This window comes from Artemia sp. Qi Xiang Cuo, chromosome 11 (assembly GCF_049724085.1).
Source record: "Artemia sp. Qi Xiang Cuo chromosome 11, ASM4972408v1, whole genome shotgun sequence".
Classification (NCBI taxonomy): domain Eukaryota; kingdom Metazoa; phylum Arthropoda; class Branchiopoda; order Anostraca; family Artemiidae; genus Artemia; species Artemia sp. Qi Xiang Cuo.
The window spans coordinates 31,705,548-31,730,538 of record NC_142804.1 but is presented as its reverse complement, the minus strand read 5'-3'; the positions used below and the strand labels follow the sequence as shown (position 1 = coordinate 31,730,538).

General features: G+C 36.0%; 1 protein-coding gene across 5 annotated transcripts in view; it reads right to left on the bottom strand.

The window, feature by feature from the left end:
- IleRS (Isoleucyl-tRNA synthetase) overlaps positions 1 to 24,991 on the bottom strand; it is a 117,241-nt gene that overhangs the window by 70,279 nt on the left and 21,971 nt on the right. For all 5 annotated transcript variants that reach the window (XM_089096690.1, XM_089096689.1, XM_089096691.1 and 2 more), the window contains exon 3: positions 2,336 to 2,492. In XM_089096690.1, coding sequence (XP_088952816.1) covers positions 2,336 to 2,492 — 157 coding nt within the window. The remainder of the gene's footprint in view (positions 1 to 2,335; positions 2,493 to 24,991) is intronic.

Sequence of the window (24,991 nt, the reverse complement as noted above, 5' to 3'; positions counted from 1 at the left end):
TCTGACATAATTTACGTGGACTAGATTTCTATTTCATGATATACATGTTTTTTTAGGGTAAATCCATGTCAGAAAAACCGGTGCGTCTTTTTTAGCTGCCAATATATTCAATTATTTTTTTGTATATATTCAGATTTCAGATTATCCTAGGTGCTGATTTGACGAGTACATTGACGAGTACAAGAATATACAGTGCAGTCTCACGATCACAAGAATATAGAGTGCAGTTTCACGATTACAAGAATATACAGTGTAGTTTCACGAGCACAAGAATATACACTACAGTTTCAATTGCACAAGGAATTGCACAAGAATAATAGCCTGTAGCTTAAAGGTATCTGAGATCTCGCCCCAGTATTGCATACACTATTAGAGATATCAAAATGATATCTCATTTGCATTAAGCTAACTCAATTTGCGAAAAGAAAATTCCATTTACACAACTCTGCTCTGATTGAATTGTCGCCAGCAATGGATCGAAAATGACACGTAATCACTGCTAAGCCTTTTGTTATTGCCAGAGGATTACCCAATTCGCTTCTTAGTGTTAACTGACAGAGTTCTAAATACGAACATAGGAAGGCTGTTTGGGGATTTTCAGACCTAGGTTTTTTAGATTTTCGTGTGTGTTTGACACCTGGGGTTTATTATTTGAGAAGTTAACTTTAGTATTTTGTGGTTTTACGTGCCTGAAATCATGAATTTGAATAGTTAATTAGCTGTTTGCGTTTTCAGACCTAGTTTTTTTTTTTTAGATTTCAGTGGGTGTTAGGTTCCTGGTATTTATTATTTGAGAAGTTAACTTTAGTATTTCGTATTTTACGTGACTGAAATCATGAATTAGAATATTTAATTTGCTGTTTGGGGATTTTCAGACCTAGGTTTTTTAGATTTTCGTGTGTGTTTGACTCCTGGACTTTATTATTTGAGAAGTTAAAGTTTGTATTTTGTGATTTAACCTGCCTTAAATCATGAATTAGAATAGTAAATAGCTGTTTCCGTTTTCAGACCTAGTTTTTTTTTTTATATTTTCGTGGGCCTTAGGTTCTCGGGATTTATTACTTTAGAAGTTAACTTTATTATTTCATATTTGACTTGCCTGAAATCATGAATTTTTTTTCTCCGAGAAAAAAATGAGAAAAAAGAGAAAAAAATATTTAATTGACTGTTTGGGGATTTTCTGACCTAGGTTTTTTAGGTTTTCGTGTGTGTTTGACTCCTGGGGTTTATTATTTGAGAAGTTAACTTTAGTATTTTGTGGTTTTACGCGCCTGAAATCATGAATTAGAATATTTAATTAGCTGTTTAGGGGTTTTCAGACCTAGGTTTTTTAGGTTTTCGTGTGTGTTTGACTCCTGGGGTTTATTATTTGAGAAGTTAACTTTAGTATTTTGTGGTTTTACGCGCCTGAAATCATGAATTAGAATATTTAATTAGCTGTTTAGGGGTTTTCAGACCTAGGTAGATTTTCGTGTGTGTTTGACTCCTGGGGTTTATTATTTGAGAAGTTAACTTTAGTTTTTTGTGGTTTTACGTGTCTGATATCATGAATTAGAATAGTTAATTAGCTGTTTGGGTTTTCAGACCTAGTTTTTTTTAGATTTTCGTGGGCGTTAGGTTCCTGGGATTTATTATTTGAGAAGTTAACTTTAGTATTTCGTATATGACGTGCCTGAAATCATGAATTAGAATATTTAATTGACTGTTTGGGGATTTTCTGACCTAGGTGTTTTAGGTTTTCGTGTGTGTTTGACTCTTGGGGTTTATTATTTGAGAAGTTAACTCTAGTATTTTGTGGTTTTACGAGCCTGAAATCATGAATTAGAATAGTTAATTACCTGTTTAGGGTTTTCAGACCTAGGTTTTTTAGATTTCGTGATTTGACGTGCCTGACATCATGAATTAGAATAGTTAATTAGCTGTTTGGGTTTTCAGACCTAGTTTTTTAGATTTTCGTGGGTGTTAGGTTCCTGGTATTTATTATTTGAGAAGTTAACTTTAGTATTTCATATTTTGACTTGCCTGAGATCATGAGTTAGAATATTTAATTGGCCGTTTGGGGATTTTCAGACCTAGGTTTTTTAGATTTTCGTGTGTGTTTGACTCCTGGGGTTTATTATTTGAGAAGTTAACTTTAGTACTTTGTAAATTCCATATTCAATTGACAACAATAGCAATAATCAGTCTAGTAATCTGTCATGGAAAGGTGCCATGGAACGTAAAGTGGGACAAATAACACAGGATGGAACATAGTCCACTAGAATCCAGACGAGACTTACTACTCACGGTAGACCTACTTGAATAAAACTGAGTATACAATATGAAATTTACTCACAACAGGTAGACCATGACAGTCCCAACCAAACCGTCGTTCAACATGATATCCATTTTGATGTGCATAGCGTGTAACTACATCCTTAATCGTCCCAGCTAATATGTGCCCATAGTGAGGTAGCCCAGTGGCGAAAGGAGGACCATCATAAAATGTGTAACTAAAAAAATGTACTTTTGTTGGTAAGAGACTGATTACTCAATTCATCTTTAAAATGATCAGATATTCTGTTAAAAGTACTCACAATCAGTAATGTCAAATGCCAAATTTCAAAATAAACGATGACATCAGCAAAATAAAAGAAAAAAAAACTAAACAAAAGGTTTGCGAATAGACTTGGGCATTTTTAAAGCCCAAAAATCAAATTTAAAACAACCTAAAATTACTATTAGTAAAAAATATTAAACCTGAAACAAATATAAATTAAAATCAATGATAATGTAGAACTTAAAAATAACACCTATTGCTATGGATGAATAATCAAGTCAAACGAGATTAGGGCTATCATCTCCTTAAGCTCTTCAAAGGCTAGATCATTTGTGCTTCTCTGAAAACAAAATAAATTCCTGTTTTTTTCTCTAATCATTATAGCACTAAAAAATTATGAATTTTCCAAACTTCAGGGAATTCGTATTTTCAAACAATCAATTTGTTTCAGATGCAATATAGCTTCATCGATACTTTCTTACAATTAATTATATTCCTTTCAAATGTAGCCTACAGAAAAACATTTGTTGATTTGGCGAATTAAAAAATTGCTTCAATAAACCAAACAGGTTACTTCAAAATTACCAACATTGGTGTTTTATTAAATAAAAAAAAACAAGTTTTTTAACTGAAAGTAAGGAGCGACATTAAAACTTAAAACGAACAGAAATTATTCCGTATATGAAAGGCGCTTTTTCCTCCTCAACGCCTCGCTCTTTACGCTTTTTTATTGTTATAAAAAATAGAGTTGTGAGAAAGAGTCTAACTATAGCGTAAATAGCAAGGCGTTGAGGAGGGGACAGCCCCTTTCATATACGGAATAATTTCTGTTCGTTCTAAGTTTTAATGTCGCTCCTTACTTTCAGTTAAAAAAACTTGATTTTTTTTATTAATTTCGAAGTAAAAGCCAAAATAAGCATTTTAGACTCATAGGAAGTTATTCAAAGTCCCACAAATAGGTTTATTTGGTCTAAGACCCCTTCCCAAAAAATAAATAAAAGAAAGTAATTATTCTACAGAAACTACTGGTTTGTCCACAGGTCCCATGAGTTGCAAACCTTCTCCCAGTAATGGGTTAAACTGCATGGTGATGCAGAACACCATCGCGGGAGGATCCTCTATAGGAGGACAACTGTGGTAGGGCGTAAGATCCAGATCTATGGACAACAGCCTCTGCAAAGGGCTGCCTCGACCTTTTCGGGGCACCTGCAAGACTGGGGACCTTGCGGTCAACTCTATTCTCACTTGAGGAGTGGCGACCCTCACGGAAAGTATAGCCAAGTAAACGAAACAGCATTCGCACGGGATTCTGACTAATGGATAATTCTTCTGGGCTTTGTATGTTTTTAGGGGCGTCTTCGGGCTGAAAAACATCTTCCTAGCTAATTTATCTATTATGAGCTGTCTCCCCGTAGTAACATATTATTTGTAGGTATGAATATATAATGAGTCGGAGGTAATAGTCCTGTGATTGTCTGTGCAGGATTTCGACTCTTGTTGATAGTAGAGCATCGCCAAGTGCTGAAAACCATGTTTTGACCAAGATGGGTCCAGGATTACACAAAGCCCCCATTCATGGAGGTCCCAGGGACATCTTGCTGTCCAGTTCTAAGCCGGCTTTAGAGTGTCGGTGTAGACTTGAGAAAATATGTGACCCCCGTCCTGTACTGGTATCCGGGATCATTGTTTTTCCTGAGGCGAAAATAATTTCAATGATTTAAAGAACATGAGAATTGGAACTTGGAATGTTACGACATTAAAAAAGGACTATCGTATCGACATTTTGACTGACGAATTCAGACGATTCGAACTGGATTTATTAGGAGTTTCAGAAACTCGTATCTCAGGGGTAGGAAGCTCGAAATTAGGTGATAAAGAATTTGTTTACTCAGGCAGGAAGGATGGGTACATAGATAGGGAGTAGGGTTGAAGATGAATAAGGAAGCTGCTAAGTCTTGTTTAGGCTGGGAAGGTATTAATAATAGAATACTAATTGCTCAGTTTAGCGGTACAAAGTTCAGGGCAATACTTATAGTAGTAGGTACCCCTGTAGAACTAACAGACGGAAGTATTAGTGACTCAGATGACTTTTACTTACATTTACAGGAGCAAATAGACAAGGTCTCAGGTAGAAATATGATGTTATTGCTGGGAGATATTAACGCCCAGGTTGGTAGAAATAGGGATAGATGGTATCCCAGCCTAGGTAAATTTGATGTAAGAAAAGAAAACAGCAATGGATACAAACTTTTCCAATTTCGTAGGTATAACGATATACTTATAACCATACAGTATTTGGTCATAAAATTGCTCATAAGTTAACATGGTATTCACGTGAAGGTAAGACAGCAAACCTTATTGATTATATTATAGTAAACCGAAGACTGGTAGGATCAATCAAGATACTAGGGTATGTAGCAGTGCTGTTATTGATGTTAAAAGTAAAGATCGCCCTCTAGTAGTGTCTAGGGTTAATCTGAAACTGAAATATCGGAAGGGTAACAACCTCACGGGAACCTATAGTGCTTGTAGACTCCAGGATAAAAATTTTAGAGACACGTTCCAGGAAAAGTTGAATACTAAACTTTAGAGTATAAAATATGATAATGCGGAAGATGGTGGGAATAAGTTTAAAAAAATAATTTGTGAAGTTGCTGAAGGTCTATTAGGAAAGAAAGCTAGAACTGCAGCTAAGAACATTAGTGAAAAAGCTTTATGCTTAATAGAGAGAAAAAAGGACTTGTACAAGACTTATCTGGGTGATAAATCGTATGAAAACAAAAGGAATGTAAAGAAAGTGGAGAAAGCATTAGAATATGACCTAGGAGGTGTGAAGTGGAGGCCGTGGTTAAGATTGCCGAGGATCAGGAAGATGCAGCTAGACGGCATAATAGTAAAATATTGTACTGGCACGTTAACAAATTGAGAGGGAGTAGTCAATCCGGACGTGTCCCAGTTAAAGATAGGAATGGGGTCGCAATTAGCGATAAGGAAAAAAATAAAAAGAGATGGGCCGAACATTTTGAGAACTTGCTTAACCGAGATAGAGTTGCAGGAAAAAATATAGAGGAAAATGAAAAAGTTTGTGATACTTTGGATGTGAAGGAAGATTTGTTTTGTGAGGAGGAATTAGCAACAGTACTAAAAGGATTAAAGAATAATAAGGGTCCAGGTGCTGATAGGATGGTAAATGAGTTTCTTAAATATGGTGGCTCTGAGGTTAGAAATAAGTTATTGAAGATTATGAATATTATTTTTGAAAAAGGGGAAGTACCTAACGATTTTAGGAAAACCTTAATTAAGCCACTTTATAAGAAAGGTGATCAAAGTGAGTGTGGTAATTATCGAGGCATTAGTCTGGTCTCTGTAGGTAGCAAATTACTTAGTAATATGATACTTTTTAGACTGAGAGATGCCGTAGACAAAGTTTTAAGAGAAGAGCAGTGCGATTTAGAAAAGGTAGAGGATGTGTCGACCAAATTTTCACTCTTAGGCTAATAATTGAGAAGTGCCTGAGTTGTCACACACCTTTGGTCCTTATTTTTATAGATTATGAGCAAGCGTTCGATTCTGTTTATAGAAGAGCTTTAGTAAAGGTTTTATCCTTGTACGGTAAACCAGACAAATACATAAACTGATTAGTGCTATGTAAGAGAATAACACTGCTGCGGTTAAGGTAGGAAATGAGGCTAGCAGTTGGTTTGGTATTAAATCAGGAGTTACGCAGTGTTGTGATCTATCCCCCTTTGTATTTATTATTTTGATTGCCTTTGTCTTCAGGAGAACAGGAAGGGCATTGAGAGACCACGGAATCCAATGAGGAGGAAAAAATCTCCTGGCCTTGGATTATGTTGGGGATTTATGCATCCTAGATGAAAGTGTGGGTAAAATGAATGAAGTTTTAGAGGTTTTGCGAGTTCAGGGTGCTAGAGAAGGTGGAAGGGTGGAAGAATAGGAAGATAAGTCGACAATCTAAAAGTGGAATATTAAAAGTTGCAGTGATAGATGCGGTTAAATATGGCTCGGAAGCATAGGCGCTCAAAAAAGTGGAAGAAGGTTTGCCAGATATTTTACAGAAAAATTGTCTAAGGATTGATCTCGGCACCCAGCTGACTGACTGTATTTCAAACAATAGGCTATACGAAAAATGTGGTTCAATACCACTCTCTAGGGCTATAATGAAAGAAAGGTTGAGGTAGCTAGGGCACGTTGGGCGGATGAAGGATGACAGATCGCCGAAGATTGTCCTTTTCGACCAACCATCTAGGGCTAAACGGAAAGCAGGTCGTCCACGACTGGGGTGGGAGGACGTCATAAAGAAAAATTTAAAAGAAATGGGAACTTCCTGGGAGGGTGTAAAGAGGGAGGCTTTGAATAGATTGGGATGGAGGAGGAGCGTAAGTAGCTGTGTTGGCCTTAGGCGGCTTGGTGCTACGGTGAGTTGTTAGTAGTAGTAGTATTCTACAGAATTATCGAAACGGATATGGTAATATTTCATGCACGTTGAGAAAAATGACCACTAATTCTTTTTATTTTTTTTTTAATTGTTTACCTGAGACATTTTAATTCTTAGAAGAACAAGTTAGTTCCCAAAACGGTCAATATTAAAATTCAAATACGAAAAGTTTAAGTAGTCAAGAACTAAAAGTTTGCGTGCAAAATTATTATTATGAAATTCAACAAAATTTTATATATTGTAGGCTTAGTTCACTTTCCTTCGAAATGCTCATTTTATACATAAGAATAACAACAACAAGATAAGGGACGTGTACTATTAACATAATTTTAAGTAATTTTATTCTAAAGACTTGGCAACCTGTAGTTTCATTTACACCATTTGGTTAAACAAACCATAAATATGCCTGAATATGGTAATTTGAAGATAATAAAAAAGGAATGATATCCGTCAGGGCCATTGACAGCGCACATGATGTTGGACCAACAATTCAGTTGCTGAGTCTTTTTACAGAGAAAAGTATCAGGTCTGTCGCCCAACTGTGGTAGCGGGGATGGAGCCCCAAGCCCTGTATTGCAAAGTGGTGCATCAATCCACTGTGCTACCACAGGGTTCAAAATCATGACATAACCAGAATTTGAATCTGGTTTACCATGGTTACAGCGTGCGGTCGCAACCACTAGTCTATATAACAAACTCGATAAATTTTACCAAAAAATAATATTAGTAATTTTGGAAAAGAAGGAAGAGGAAAAAAGTATTAACATAGTCATGGTGCAGACGAACTTCGCAAAGAAAAAATATCATTTGATTAATTTCCACATAAAAGGGAGACACAGAATATCACTAGTGTTTATCGGACTGCAAAACCCTTCGCATTTCTAAATTTACTATTAATTTAGGTTATTAGTAATTGGGTAAATTTTATAATACCATAAATTATACTAATAATTTAGGAAAAGAAAAAAAAATGAAAAGAAGATAATATACAGTTATGTTGTGGAAGAAATTCGCAATCGATTTTTTTTATTTTTTTTATTCACTTCCATACGAAGAATAGGGAAAAAATAATATCACTATCTTTTATGAAACCAAAAAACTCCCTTCATTTCTAAATTCATTGGTAATTTTGGTTACTGGTAACTTTATTATAACTCTTCTATGAAAAGAATGTCATTAGAAAAATTTGGCATTATAATACCTTACGATAGCAGAGTGGATGAGAGCGCGTCCATTGAACGAAGGTGAACAGGTTCAAGTCCTCCTATCGTAAGGAAATTTGCGACCATAATTTTAAATTAATTTTTTTACTGTTTGAATTAAGTATGGGCACTGTTTCTGTTCTGTTTTCAAAGTACCTGTTTCTGTTCTGTTCATGCAAAAAACAGAACAGAAAAAGATGACCTGTTTTTTGTTTTCCTGGTCTGTTTCTGTTTTTATAATAGCTATTTTGTCCTGTTTCTGTTTTTATCTGACTCGTTTTTCTTCTGTTCACAATTTTATTTTAGTGTAAGAGAATGAAATGTTCGAGAATTTCTACTACTACTACTACTACTACTACTACTACTACTACTACTACTACTACTAACAACTCACCGCAGCACCAAGCCGAGAATGAGATATTCGGAAATTTTAGACTTACAAAATAGTGTTTCAAATCGTAAAGAAACGTAATTATACGTTTCTACTGTAAATCAGCGTGGTTTTCTTCTTTCATTAATTTTCCTAAATACAGCAGCACAAATTTATATAAATTCTGGAGGGGGGGGATCGCATAATCTTATATTTACGCCTTTGAAATACGCGTAAATGTCGAGGTTTGGCCATTTTTTCGTAGTTTTACTGGACTATTATTGACAATCAGTTATAGGAGAGAACACTACAACTGGAAAATAGTTTGCCATATCTGAATACACATGTAAAAGTAGCAACATCCCCAATTATGGAGAAGGAGGGGTATCAAAAATAATTTCCAACTGTATCGGATAATAAAAGCAAATGTAGCTTTATACCCGGAAAACTTAAATTATCCGAAAGGATAAATTATCCTTAATTATCCCTGGCAAGGTTCTTCAAAGTAATTTTGGAAAGTTCTTCCAATCCCAACCTTGAGCATAGGCATGAGTATAAGCAGAAATTAATTAATTAGCCACAAATATTTTCAAGTTTGTTTTTTTTTTTATTTCGAAGTAAAAGCCAAACTGAACATTTTAGGCTCATAGGAAGTTATTCAAAGTCCCACAAATGGGTTCATTTGGTCTGAGACTCCTTACCAAAAAAATAAATAAAAGATATTAATTATTTTACAGAAAAATTGAAACGGATATGGTAATATTTCATGCACGTTGAGAAAAATGACCACTAATTCTTTTACATTTTTTTCTTAATTCTTTACCTGAGACATTGTAATTCTTAGAAGAAACAGTTAGTTCCCAAAACAGTCAATATTGAAATTCAAATACGAAAAGTTTAGGTTGTCAAAAATTGTCTTTTTTCAGAAGATCAATACTTAAAGAAAATTGCTCTGGAACTTTTGATGAGATGGCATTTTCTCTTTCTTCAATTTCCTGAAAATTCGAAAAATTCAACTAGAAAGTTACTTATCCTGAATTCAATTTGTTTTTCTCTTCTAAATTGGATTGAAACTTCCCCCTTTACACTGAAAAGTGAAGTTGTCTCAACTCATTCTAATAAAAGAGAGAGGCAAACTTTAGTTCACTTTAACTAGAGAAATAAAGATTCAAATTTATTAACCTAACTAGGATAAAATGGAACGAGCATGGAAATTGCAAACAATAAGAAAAGCCAAGTGCTATCAGAAGGATTTATTTATAAAATTATGAAGATTTTTTTTCTGACTTAATTTTTACACTGTTTATGCATTTTTGGTATTCCACGGGGTGGTGATATTTGCTTAGTTATTCACCTTTACAGCAGTGCAGTAATTTCGTCAAAATCCTGGGGGGGGGAGGGCAAAGTTGCAGCCAATTTTCCAAAATCAAGTGAAAATGACAGTAAAAACTAAAATTATACCATTTGGTAACATAAAGGTACTATTTAGTACTATGAAAGTAATATAAAGGTACTATTTAGCACTATAAAAGTAATATAAAGGTGCTTTGTAGTACTATAATACTACTACTAACAACTCACCACAGCACCAAGCCCCCTGAGGCCAACACAGCTACTTACGCTCCTCCTCAATCCCAATCTATTCAAAGCCTCCCTTTTTACACCCGCCTATGAAGTTCCCATTTCCGTTAAATCTTTCTTTATGACAACCTCCCACCCCAGACGAGGAGGACCTGCTTTCCGTTTAGCCCTAGACGGTTGACCGAAAAGAACAACCTTCGGCAATCTGTCATCCTTCATCCGCACAACGTGCCCTATCCGCCTCAAACTTTCTTTCATTATAGCCCTAGAGAGCGGTATTGAACCACATTTTTCGTATAGCCAATTGTTTGAAATTAAAAAAAAAAAACAAGTTTTTTTAACTGAAAGTAAGGAGCGACATTAAAACTTATAACGAACAGAAATTATTCCGTATATGAAAGGGGCTGTCCCTCCTCAACGCCTCGCTCTTTACGCTAAAGTTTTTTATTGTTTAAAAATATAAAGTTGTGAGACAGAGTCAAACTTTAGCATAAAGAGCGTGGCGTTGAGGAGGGGACAGTTTTTTCTTAGTTAATTTCTGAACGTGTTTGAATTAATGCAGCTTTGATTTTGGCTCACCGTACATGAATAATTAAAACGAAATTGGCCTATTCATTTTCTTCTTTTTGGCTAATTGGATTTCTGGAAAGTTATCTCTGACGTTACTTGCGAAATTACTTATGTAGCGAATTTCTATATTCATATGTTTTTATTGCGCATACTAAGGATTTTACCCCCTATTCAACGCCTCGATCTTTACCCCAAAGTTTGAATTTTGTTCGAATCCTAAGCACCTGAGTCACAAATGCCGGTTCATTAGAATAGATAGATCTTTTGAGAGTACTAAAAAAACTTAAACGTAAAGAGCGAGGTATTGACTAGGGGGCGGGACCCCCTCATATACGAAATAATTTCTGTTCGTTTTAAGTTTTAATGTTGCTCCTTACTTTTAGTTGAAAAAAACTTGTTTTTTAATTTAGTTTCTGATCGTTTTTTAAATAATGCTGGGAAATCTGGCGCCCCCCTCACGGAAATGTCCCTTCTCCCAAGGAAATATCCTCCCCCGTAACCAGTACTCTGACCCCGACCCCCCACTAGAAAAAAATTCCTCCTGAAAACGTCTGTATACTTCCAATAGCTACCATATGTAAACAACGGGCAAAGCTTGTAACTTGCAGCCGTTCCCCCGGGAACTGTGGGGGATTAAGTCATCCTCAAAGACATATTAATTAGATTTTCGACTATGCTGAACAAAATGACTATCTCAAAATTGTGATTGGGTGACTCCGGGAAAAAAATGAGCGTGGGAGGGGGGGAAGTTGCCCTCCAATTTTTTTGGTTACTTTAAAAGGGCACTGGAACTTTTAGTTTCCGTTTGAATGAGCCCTCTCACAATATTCTAGGAATACTGGATCGATACGATCACCCTTGGGAAAATAAAAAAAAACAAAAAAAATAAATAAAATAAACACGCATCCGTGATCTTTCTTCTGGTAAGAAAACTAAATGAATACTCGTTTTTGTAGACAGAAGCTTGAAACTTTTTCAGCAGGGTTCTCGAATTCTATGAATCTGATCGTGTGATTTTCATTGAAGTTCTATGACTTTAAATGGTTATTTTTCCTTGTTTGCAAAAATGAGGCAATTTTTTTCAGGCTCGTAACTTTTGACGGGTAAGACTAAACTTAATAAAATTCATATATTTGAAATCAGAATAAAAATATGATTCTTCTGATGCATCTATTGGTATCAAAATTCCGTTTTTTAGAGTTTCGGTTACTATTGAGCCGGGTCGCTCCTTACTTACAGTTCGTTACCACGAACTGTTTGATTTATGCATGATTTTTTCATCCTTATGAATGAAACAGAATTGAAAGGAAATAGTTTTTTACAAAAAAAACTGTCTTTTAAAATTTTTAAATTAAATTGAAGTCTCATATGTGATTATTCTAAGATATATTTTTTCGGTACTCCTGTACTAAACGCACTCTTTTATATACTGCAATGTAAACCAGTCACGAAATAGACCGAGACACGTGATGAAAAACAGGTTCACGCTGCCTTGTGGGATATTAAATAAAAAAAAAATCAAGTTTTTTTTTAACTGAAAGTAAGGAACGACGTTAAAACTTAAAACGAACAGAAATTATTCTGTATACGAAAGGGGCTGTCCCCTCCTCAACGCCTCCCTCTTTACGCTAAGTTTTTTATTGTTTAAAAAAAATAGAGTTGTGAGAAAGTCAAACTTTAGCGTAAAGAGCGAGGCGTTGAGGAGGGGACAGCCCCTTTCATATACGGAATAATTTCTGTTCGTTTTAAGTTTTAAAGCCGTTCCTTACTTTCAGTTAAAAAGCTTGTTTTTTTTATTTAATTTTTGAACGTTTTTGAATTAACGCAGGTTTTGATTTTGGCTCACCGTACATGAATAATTAAAACAAAATTTGCATATTAACTGTCTAATCTGTCTAATAATTGTCTGTCAAGAAACTGTCAAGAAACTGTCTAATAAATGTCTTGTATTCTTTTTTCATTTATTTAAGTAATTAATAATAAGGTGAAATCAAATAATTTTTTCTTACAATAAATCATACACTTGCTTACTCCAAATTTTCAGTGAACAAAAATAAAGTGGCAAAATGAAATATACGTAATATTTTCTGTTCGATTTAAGTTTTGATCTTGCTCCTTACTTTCAGTTGAAAAACTTTTTTTTTTTTATTATTTAATTTCTGATCTTTTTCTTTAATAATGCTCGGAAATCCGACGCCCCCTTCATAGCAGTGTCGCTTCCCCCATGAAAACTTCCTTCATGGAGAAATCCTCCAATATAACCCCCCCACCTACCAGAAAAAAATCCCCCCTGAAAACTTCTGTATACTTCCCAATAGCCAATACTATATGTTAACATTGGGTAAAGTTCATAACTTTCAATCCCTCCCCCGGGGACTTCGGGGGACTAAGTCATCCTAAAAGAAATAGTTATCATATTTTCGACCATGCTGAACAAAATGGCTATCTCAAAATTTTGATCGAGTGGCTCTGGGAAAAAAATGAGCGTGGGAGGGGGCCTAGTTGCCCTCCATCTTTTTGTTTACTTAAAAAGGGCACTAGAACTTTTAATTTCCGTTCCAATGAGCCCTCTCATGATATTCTAGGAACACTGGGTCAATACGACTACCCCTGGAAAAAAAAAATAAATATAAAAAAAAACACGCATCCGTGATCTTTCTTCTGGCAAAAAATACAAAATTCCACATTTTTGTAAGTAGATGCTTGAAACCTCTACAGTAGGGTTCTCTGATACGCTGAATATGATGGTGTGATTTCAATTAAGGTTTTATAACTTTTAGAGGGTCTTTCCCCCTTTTTTCTAAAATCAGCCAAATTTTCTCAGGTGCGTAACTTTTGATGGGTAAGACTAAACTTGATGAAACTCATATATTTGAAATCAACATTAAAATCTGGTTCTTTAAATGTATCTATTGGTATCAAAATTCCGTTTTTTAGAGTTTCGGTTACCATTGAGCCGGGTCGCTCCTTACTTACAGTTCGTTACCACGAACTGTTTGATAAACAAAGGCAAGAACTATATTTAAACTGCTGTTTTTTAGGGTTTAGGGGGGGGGGACAAAGGTACCTAGGTTAGGTTATGTATATAATATATGGTATGCTTTGCCTCCCACCCCCCCCCCCTAATGTGCAAATATATAGCCTATATTTGTTTCTAAACTATTATATATTCATCCTATTTTATTTTATTTCATTAGCATTAACCAAACTAGCACTATATAAAAGAGTGCGTTTAGTACAGGAGTACCATTTTTTCTAACCTAGGCTTGCTGAGTGAGCATGTGAAAAAGGCTGAAAGGAAAAGGAAAGTGGATGGATATTTAGAGAAAACGGAAGGAGTGTATTTTCACGTGAAAAGAAAGGAACCCCTTTGTGAATTTCAAGTCATCGTTTGAGAAAATGCATAGTGTACCGCCTAGTCAGCTTATGAAAGAATTTATGTTTATGTTTATTCATGGCATACTGCCGCACCAAGATCGAGTGAGTGGTTTTACTCGAGACGAAGGCCCAAAGTGCAAGATATGTGACGAAACAGCGATAAATGGCCTGAAGCACAAATTTTTTCATTGCAAATATAATGATGGAATTGTAGATAAATATTTTAGTGCCTTAATCGAACGTGGGATGGTTTTGAACACTGAGGAAGATAAGATACAGTTGATCATATTGATTGTGGTAATTCCCGGAAATGAGATGAGAGAGCTAGCTGTGGTGTTGATTGTGATGAAATTGTGTGGAAAAGGAGGACGAAGAGAAAAGAGATTGAGTTAAGAGGTTTGGTTTTGAGTGCAGGAGAATGATAGTACGTTTAAGTGTGAGTGAAAGGTGGAAAGAGCGAGTGGATGGAGTTGTTGGTTAATGAATTTATTGGAAAGATGTAGGTTATGTCAGAGCAGATACGTAGTGAGCGTGTATCTGTGTGTGAGTAGAAATGGACAAAATAGCGTTGCCAGTTTTTCATATTGTTTTTTTGTTTTGTTGTTGGAAATAATTAGTAGCCGAATTATAGTTTAAAGGAAAAAAATGAAAAAATAAAGTTGAAAAGTGATATCACTATAATTTTCTTCGATGTTTTTGTAATTTGTTTGTAAATATTTATGTGTATTTTTTTTTTGTAAAAGAAAGTTATAATGATAGACAATTTCGAATTTTTTTTAGTATAATAAATTTAAATAGTTCGTTTTGAAATTTTTTATTATTATCATTTGTTTTTAAAGCAGACCTGTAGGGCCACCATCTGGAAAAGTTTTGATCTGTGGTAAGAAAAAACTATTGTATGAAGGGCTTCCTGTTGGGGGAGGATGCCCTTTTCCACGGGAATGGCAAGATTGTTTATTGGAAAGTTTTTTGGTAGTATATGGCGACTTGAATTGTTCCAGTTTGCAGCTAATTAACCATAGGCAGCGCGATAGGGCTGCCTAAGTAAAGAACGATGTTAGGACAATGTATTTTATTTTTTTTCTTGGTCTTAGACCAGGGCACTTCGTATCGAAGGAGTAGTCTTAGAAACTTCGAAAAGGGCTCATTCGGTTGGAAATTGGAGTGGCTTGTGCCCTTTTTAATAGTCGACAGTGATTGGAAGGCAACTAACATCACTTCCACGCCCACCATTTCCCCAAACAAAACAAAATAAACTTTGGAGATAGCTATTTTGTTCAGCGTAGTTCATTTCCTGAAAGAAATTATGTTTTTTGGGAGAACACACCCTCACAGCCCTCATGGCAAGGGTTGTAAGTTATGCCCTGGGGGCATATAAGGTTTTTATAGAAAACGTTTTCGTAGAGACTTTAATAAATGCTCATTCCATTGGAAATTTAAGGGGCTAGTGCCTTTTCTAATAGTCGAAAGTAAATGGAGGGCAACTAACCTCCCTCTCAGGCCCACCGTTTCCTCAAACACATCCAGTTAAAATTTTAAGATAGCCATTTTGTTCAACGTAGTTGAAAGTTCTGGAAAATGGGTCTTTGAGGATGACAACCCCCTCACAGCCCTCAGGGCAAGGGTTGTCAGTTATGCCCAGGGGGCATAGAAGGTTTTTTATAGAAAGCGTTGTCGTAGAAACTTCAAAAAGGGCTAATTTGATTGGAAATTGAAATGGCTAGTGCGCTTTTTAATAGTCGAAAGTGATTGGAAGGCAACTAACAACCCTTCCATGCCTACCATTTATCAAAACACATCCCCCACAGTCCTCAGGGTAAGGGTTGTAAGTTATGCCCTGGCGGCATATAAAGTTCTTTATTGAAAGCTTTGTCGTGGAAACTTGAAAAAGGGCTCATTCGATTGGAAATTCAAAGGGCTAGTGCCCTTTTTAATAGTCGAAAGTGATTTGAGGGCAACTAACCCCCCTCTCACGCCCGCCTATTCCTCAAAGACATCCAATCAAAATTTTTAGATAGCAATTTTATTCAACGTAGTTAAAAGTTTTAGAAATTAGGTCTTTGAGGATATTAACCCCCCTCAGAGCCCTCGGGGCAAGAGTTGTAAGCTCTGCCATGGGGGCATATAAGGTTTTTCTAGATAGTGATGTTGTAAAAACTTCAAAAAGGGCTCATTCGATTGGAAATTAGAAGGGCTTGTGCCTTTTATAATAGTCGAAAGTGATTGGAGGATAACTAACACCCCAGGGTTGTAGGTTTGTAGGGCAAGAGTTGTAAGTTATGCCCTGGGGCATATAAGGTTTTTATAGAAAGCACAGTCGTAGAAACTTCAAAAAGTGATCATTCGATTGGAAATTGAAAGGGCTAATGCCCTTTTTAATAGTCGGAAGCGATTGGAGGCAGCGAACCCCCCTCTCGAGCCCACCCTTTCCCCAAACACATCCAATCAAAATTTTGAGATAGCCATTTTGTTCAACGTGGTTGAAAGTTCTGGAAATTAGATCTTTGAGGATGAAACCCCCCCCCCCCAGCCCTCAGGGCAAGGGTTGAAAGCTTTGCCCTGAGGACACATAAGGTTGTCATTTAAAGTGATGTCTTAGAAACTTAAAAAGGGCTCATTCGATTCGAAACTGAAAGGGTTACTGCCTTTCTTATCAGCTGAAAGTGATTGGCGAACAACTAACGCCCCTCTCACGCCCACCATATTCCCAAACCCAACCAATCAAAATTTTGAGGTAGCCATTTTGTCGAACGTAGTTGAAAGTTCTGGAAATTAGGTCTTTTAGGATGACAACCCCCTCACAGCCCTCAGGGCAAGGATGTAATTTATGCCCTGGGGGCATATACGGTGTTTATAGAAAGCGTTGTCGTAGAAACTCAAAAAGAGCACATTCGATTGGAAATTGAAAGGGCTAGTGCCCTTTTTAATAGTCGAAAGTAATTGGAGGGCAACCAGCCCCCCCCCCACGCCCAAATTACCATTTTCCCATTATGTTTAAAAAATAATTTTTGCATTAAGATTAAATCAAATTGAACAGTGTTAAGGCTAATTCCCAATAAGGCATCTCAGGGTATACCAAAAACGACTGAGGGTATTATGTTCAAACTTTCGGGGCAACTTCAGCTCTTAAAATTTAACCAAATCAAAATACCGTAAGTGTATCCAAGCTATCAAAGAAAGAAATTTTGCGAATGGTATCAAGTTTTCTTTTTCAGGTCAACTAGAGGAGGTATGAAACTAAATTAAACACTACTATTTGTGTCCAGATTTTTAAAAGGGTGTATGTTGTTAAAAACTGCTGAAAATTTTTCTCCAACATACAAATAGCAGGCCAAACTATAAATTCTTGAAAAAAACGGTAAGATTTAAAGAATTATTTTCTTTTTCCTTGAAAAGACTATTTCAATATAAAACGAACAGAAATTAATTAAAAAACCTTTTTCCACAAAATGAGTTTTTCAAAGAAAAGTAAAGAACTCCATTAAACCGAAAATGAGCAAAAATAATATCTAATAATCTACCAAACGTAACACTACCACATATCAGCATTGACAAATAAATGAAACCCAAAACGAACAGAAATTACAATAAATAATCGAGTCAAACTTAAAACGAGCAGAAATTAACATGAGTAGGGCTCAAAACCCCTATGCCTTCCCTAGGCCAGAACATAATTTGCACTTTACTGAAAAAAATACAAATGGAATGTGCATTGTCAGTTTAATATACATATACTGATATTTAGTAATCAAAATGCTAGTAATATTTCATTTATTAAAGTTATAAAAGAGAACACATTTAAAATCTATTTTTTTTCAGTTAAGTGCCAAATTATATTCTGGCCTTGAGAAGGCATAGGTGTTGTGAGCCCTACTCATGTTAATTTTTGCTTGTTTTGAATTTGACTCGGTTATTTATTGTAATTTCTGTTCATTTTGGGTTTCATTTATTTGTTGATGCAGATTTGGGGTAGTTTCACACTTGATAGATTATTTGATTTTATTTATGTTCATTTTTGGTTTAATGGAGTTCTTTACTTTTCTTTGAAAAACTTATTTTGTGAAAAAGGTTTTTTAATTAATTTAAGCTGCTAAGTCTTGTTTAGCCTGGGAAGGTATTAATAATAGAATACTAATTGCTCATTTTATGACTAGAAAGTTCAGGGTATCAGTTATAGTAGTATACGCTCCTGTAGAACCGAAAGACGGAGATACTAGTGACTCATATGAATTTTACTTACAGTTACAGGAGCAAATAGACAGGGTCCCAGGTAGTAATATGATGTTATTACTGGGAGATTTTAACGCCCAGGTTGGTAGAAATAGGGATAGATGGTATTCCAGCCTAGGTAAATTTGGTCTAGGAAAAGAAAACAGTAATGGATACAGACTTTTGCAATTTTGTAGGTATAACAATCTGGTTATAACCAATACGGTGTTTGGCCATAAAATGGCTCATAGGTTAACATGGTATTCATGTGATGGTAAGACAACAAACCTTATTGATTATGCTATAGTAAACCGAAGACTGGCAGGATCAATACGAGATACTAGGGTATATAGGAGTGCTGTTATTGATATTAAAAGTAAAGATTGCTATCTAGTAGTGTCAAGGGTTGATTTAAAGCTGAAATATCGGAAGGGTAACTACCTTCCGGGAAGTTGTGACGTTGGTAGACTCCGGGGTCAAAATCTGCGAAAAATTTTTCAGGAGCAGTTGATTACTTAACTTCAGAGTTTAAATTGATAATGTGGAAGATGGTTGGAATGATTTTAGAAAAATAATTTGTGAAGTTGCGGAAGGTGTATTAGGTAAGAAAGCTAGAACTGCAGCTAAGTATATTAGTGAAAAAGCTTTATGTTTAATAGAAGGGAGAAAGGACTTGTACAAGAATTTTCTGAATGACAGATCGTATGAAAACAAAAGAAATGTAAAGAAAGTGGATAAAGCATTAAAATATGAGCTAAGGAGATGTGAAGTGGAGGCCATGGATAAAATTGCCGAGGATCTGGAAGATGCAGCTAGACGGCATAATAGTAAGACATTTTACTGGCACGTTAACAAATTGAGAGGGAGTAGTCAATCCAGACTTGGCTCAGTTATAGATAGGAACGGGGTCACAATTAGCGATAAGGGAAGAACCAAAGAAAGATGGGCCGAATATTTTGAGAATCTGCTAAACCGAGATAGAGTTGCAGGACATAATATATAGGAAAATGAAAAAGTTTGTGATACCCTGGATGCGAAGGAAGATTTGCTTTGTGAGGAAGAATTAGCAACAGTACTAAAAGGATTAAAAAATAATAAGGCTCCATGTGCTGATAGGGTGGTAAATGAGTTTCTTAAATATGGTGGCTCTAAGGTTAGAAATAAGTTACTGAAGATTATGAATATGATTTCTGAAAAAGGGGAAGTACCTAACGATTTTAGGAAAACCTTAATTAAGCCACTGTATAAGAAAGGTGATAAGAGTGAGTGTGGTAATTATCGAGGGATTAGCCAGGTCTCTATAGGTAGCAAATTACTTAGTAATATGATACTTTCTAGATTGAGAGACGCGGTTGACAAAGTTATAAGAGAAGAACAGTGCGGTTTTAGGAAGGGTAGACGATGTGTCAACCAAATTTTCAATCTTAGGCTAATGATTGACAAGTGCCTGAATTGTCAAACACCTTTGGTCCTCAGTTTTATAGATTATGAGCAAGCATTCGAATCTGTTAATAAAAGAGCTTTAGTAAAGGTCTTATCCTTGTATGGTATACCAGACAAATGCGTAAATGTGATTAGTCACATGTACGATAATAATAATACTGTTGCTCAAGTAGAAAATGAGGCTAGCGGCTGGTTTCATATTAAATCCGGAGTTAAGCAGGGTTTTGTTCTATCTCTCTTTATATGGATCATTTTGTTGATCTTTGTTTTAAGGAGCACAGGAAAGGCAATGGGAGACCACAGAATCAAATGGGGAGGAAAAAGTCTTCTGGAGTTAAGATTATGCTGATGATTTAAGCATCCTAGATGAAAGTGTGATCAAAATGAATGAGGTTTTAGAGGTTTTGCGAGTTCAGGGTGCTAGAATAACTTCGAAAATTAAGGTTAGGAAGATCAGGTCACCAAGGCTAGGAATAAGTTAAGATGAAAATGTGATGTTGGGTAATGAAAAGATTGATCAGTTGGGCAGCTTCAATTACCTTGGTAGTATTATTAGTAAAGATGGTGGGAGCAGTGAAGATGTTAAAAATAGAATAGCCAAGGCTCAGGGTGTTTTTTCACACTTAAAAAAAGTCTGGAAGAATAGGAAGATAATTCTGCAAACCAAGATTAGAATGCTAAAAGCTACAGTGATAAAAGTGGTCAAGTATGGCTCTGAAGCATGGGCGCTCCAAAAAGAGGATGAAGATTTGCTAGATGTTTTCCAGAGAATGTGCGCAAGAATTGTTCTGTGTACTCAGATAACTGACCGTATTTCAAAGCATAGGCTGAACGAAAAATGTGGTTTAATAATGCTCTTTAGGGGTATAACGAAAGAGAGGTTGAGGGGGCTAGGGTACGCTGTGAAGATGAAGGATGAGGGATTGCCGAAGATTGTCCTTTTCTGCCAACTATCTAGGGCTAAACGGAAAGCAGTTCGTCCCCATCAGGGGTGGGAGGAGGTCCTAAAGAAAGATTTTAAGGAACTGGGAGCTTTTTGGGCGGGTGTAAAAAGGGAATCTTTGAAAAGATTGGGGTAGTGGAGGAACGTGCGTAGCTCTGTTGGCCTCAGTCGGCTGGGTGATGCGGTGAGATGTTAGTAGTAGTAGTAGTAGTCTGTTTGTTTTATATTGACATATTCTTTTCAGGGAAAAAGAAAATAATTCTTTAAATCTTTTCGTTTTTTTCAAGACTTTATAGTTTGGCCTGCTATTTGTATGCTGGAGAAAAATTTTCAGCAGTTTTTAACAACATACACCCTTTTAAAAATCTGGATACAAATAGTAGTGTTTAATTTAGTTTCATACCTCCTCTAGTTGACCTGAAAAAGAAAACTTGATACCAGTCGCAAAATTTCTTTCTTTGATAGCTTGGATACACTTACGGTATTTTGATTTGGTTAAATTTTAAGAGCTGAAGTTGCCCCGAAAGTTTGAACATAATACCCTCAGTCGTTTTTGGTATACTGCTGAGATTCCTTATTGGGAATTAGCCTTAACACTGTGCATTTTGATTTAATCTTAATGCAACATTTATTTTTTAAAAATAATGGGAAAATGGGAATTTGGGCGTGGGGGGGCTAGTTGTACTCCAATCACTATTGACTATTACAAAAGGCAGTAGCCCTTTCAATTTCCAATCCAGGGAGCCTTTCTTGAATGTTCTACGACAGCACTCTCTATAAACACCTTACATGCCCCAGGATATAAATTACATCCCTTGCCCTTACGGCTTTGAGGGGGTTGTCTTGCTCAAAGACCTAATTTCCAGAACTTTCAACTACGTTCGACAAAATGGCTACCTCAAAATTTGATTGGTTGTGTTTGGGGAAATGGTGGGCGTGAGAGGGGCGTCAGTAGCTCTCCAATCACTTCCAAGTATTAAAAAAGGCACTTAGCCCTTTAAAATTCTAATCAAATGAGCCCTTTTGAAGTTTCTACGACAACGCTTTCAATAAAAACCTTATATCCCCCCAGGGCATAACTTACAGCCCTTGCCATGAGGGCTGGGGGGAGCGGGGTGTCATCCTCAAAGACATAATTTCCAGAACTTTCAACTACGTTGAAGAAAATTGCTGTATCAAAATTGTGATTGGATGTGTTTGGGGAAATGGTGGGCTCAAGAGGGGGGTTCGTTGCCTCCAATCGCTTCCGACTATTAAAAAGGGCACTAGCCCTTTCAATTTCCAATCGAATGATCACTTTTTGAAGTTTCTACGACTGCGCTTTCTATAAAAACCTTATATGCCCCAGGGTATAACATACAACCATTGCCCTACAAACCTACAACCCTGGGGTGTTAGTTATCCTCCAATCACTCTCGACTATTAAAAAGGGCACAAGCCGTTCTAATTTCCAATTGAATGAGCCCTTTTTGAAGTTTCAACAACATCACTGTCTGTAATAATCTTATATACCCCCAGGGCAGAACTTACAAATCTTGCCCCTAGGGCTCTGAGGGGGGTTATTATCCTCAAAGACCTAATTTCTAAAACATTCAACTACGTTGAACAAAATTGCTATCTAAAAATTTTGATTGGTTGTGTTTGGGGAAAAGGGGGGCGTGAAAAGGGGTTAGTTGCCCTCAAATCACTTTCGACTATTAGAAAGGGCACTAGCCCTTTGAATTTCCAATCGAATGAGCCCCTTTTCAAGTTTCCACGACAAAGCTTTCAATAAAAGCCTTATATGCCCCTTATATGCTATATACCCCTTAATATTAGAAAAAATGCAGGTGACGTCTACAGTTACAATTAGATGTCGTCACTGAGAGGAGAGGAGGTGGGATTTGAAAAAAAAGAAGATACATTTTTTCTTTCCTAAAAACTGGATTAGTACTGTGATTTTTTTCGGTTTCTTGCAGATGTTCTGACCAATTAAACCACACTGTTCAAAATACATATTGTTTTCAATGAAGTGCAAATGACTCTAGCCATGTAGAAAGTTTGAGTGGGCAGCAGCCTCGTGCTTATTTGTAAACCTTGATTAGCAGTGTGATAAAGGCTAACAAGTTATCACGCTGATTTGAGAGTATCTAGTATAAAAATGAATGCAAAGAGGGCATGTCTGGAATAGTTTTAGCTTTGATTTTGAAGCTTAAGGGTAAGAATCCTAATCACTGCTTCAAATCTATTGAAGTTGCACCTTTAAAAAAAACATGATCCAATGGTACTAGTATTCACAAATTTGATTCTCTTCTTAAATATGGATAAAAAAAAACAGATTAGAGAAAAGAAGCCCTAGAAACACAGTTGGCTGAAAACAAACAACGTCAATGCAAGTTGATGAGTCGAAACAAAGATCTTGTGACAAAGTAAACTTTGTGAAGAACAAAACATATAGTAATAATATCAAAGCACCATAACAATTACAGCACTTGAATAATAATTCTAAAAATATAGAAATTTTAACAACAAAACCAAAAATATTTGGATTTGTTTGGACTAGCAATATTTGGATTCAAAAGAATTCTACCTGATGAATTAAAAAAAAATGCAAGGGGAGAGACTTTAAAGATGGAAAACGATATGTGTAAGGAATTTCAGAGTTATTTTTTCAAATATTAGCCCGAGTCTAGCAAGTCTTTCGAGTATGTCAGTTGTGTTGGATAACAGTGATCCTTTATTGAGAGACCTGATTGATAGTATCTCTTCATCAAAGGGTTATAACAGTTGAGGAGATCAAACAAATTGTTTGTGGATTGCATAGTAATTCATGTGGTAGTGATCATTTTGTCACAGAAACGCTTAAATGTATTTTCCCCGTTATATATCAGTTTTATGTGAGTTAATTAACGGACGTTTTGTCAAATTATGAGATTGTTTTAAAGTTGCCGGTAGAACCCCAATTCATAAGGGTGAGAGTCAAAGAGACCAAGGAAACTATAGAAAGTTCTAGTGCAAGAATGATGATTTTTTGGAGGGTCATAAGTTACTGGTACACGCTTTCTTGGGTTAAATAGAAAAGGACGACGGAACAGGCGGCGATTTATTTGACGAGTATTGTTAATGATGCATTAGATGAAGGTTTTAAAGTAGGAGCTGTATTTTTAGATCTGATGAAAGCTTTCGACATGGTAGACCATGAACTTCTACTTAAAAATTGTTAGGCGTATAGTCAGAGGAGAAAAACATAAAATTTTGAGGAGTTTTTTTTAAGTAGTTCTTAGCAGTATATCCATTAAACGATTCTTCTTCAAGAAAAAAACAGGTTGAAATTGGTGTTCCAAAGAATCAGTCCTTGGTCTTATATATTGTATTTTAAATTTATTAATGATTTGCCAAATTGTTGAAATAATTTTGTCACAAAATAAATGAACTAAAGGACGCCCTAGACGGTCAATCATTTTGATCAGAAGCTTCCGTCAATCGATTGATTTAAGCATGATTGACCGTCTAGGAACCTGTTTGATGCTTGAGTCAAGCGTTGACGGTGATTGATAGAGTTCGAATGACTCAATCGGTTGAAGAAGGTGATTGACCGTCTAGACTAGTGTTGTTCAAATATTGCGTCAGTCACGCGCAAACAACAATGGAAGATATACCGGAAGAAAGCAAAAATGTGGAAAACGAGTTTATTTGTTTATTAATTGAGTTATACCGGGATCACCCTGAGTTATGAAACGTTAAAAGTAAAGAGTATTTTAATCTAAATAAAAAAAAAGTGCAGCATTGGGCAGGATATTGCAGGCGGTAAAGATATTGAAACCAGATTATACAGTTCTCGAACTAAAAAGGAAAATTAACTTTTAAGAACAAATTTCAATCGCGAATACAAGGCGATCGAGAAAAAAAAGAAGTCTGGAACGCAAACAGATGACATCCCACAACCTTTCCTGTGGTACTACAATGACTTTCATTCATTTGGGATCAGATTGAAATTGCTGAAACAGAAACAACAGAGGTAAGAATTTTAATTAATTGTACTAGCAGTAGACACTCGATTGTTTGGTGGGCGGCGTTTACCCCCCCCCCTCCGGAAAATACCCCCGCCGTGGAAAATCTCCCCTCGGGAAATAACACTCCTCGGAAAATAACACCCCTATGCGGCTGGTTCGTCTCTAATCCCTTTGCACTTTAAAAACAAGGACTAGAACTCTCAATTTCTGATCTAATGAGCACACTCCGAAGTTTCTTCGATCATGAGGTTGAGGAATGGGCATTCCCTCTCCTATACAGAATATATTCTGCTCATTTTGGGCTTTAA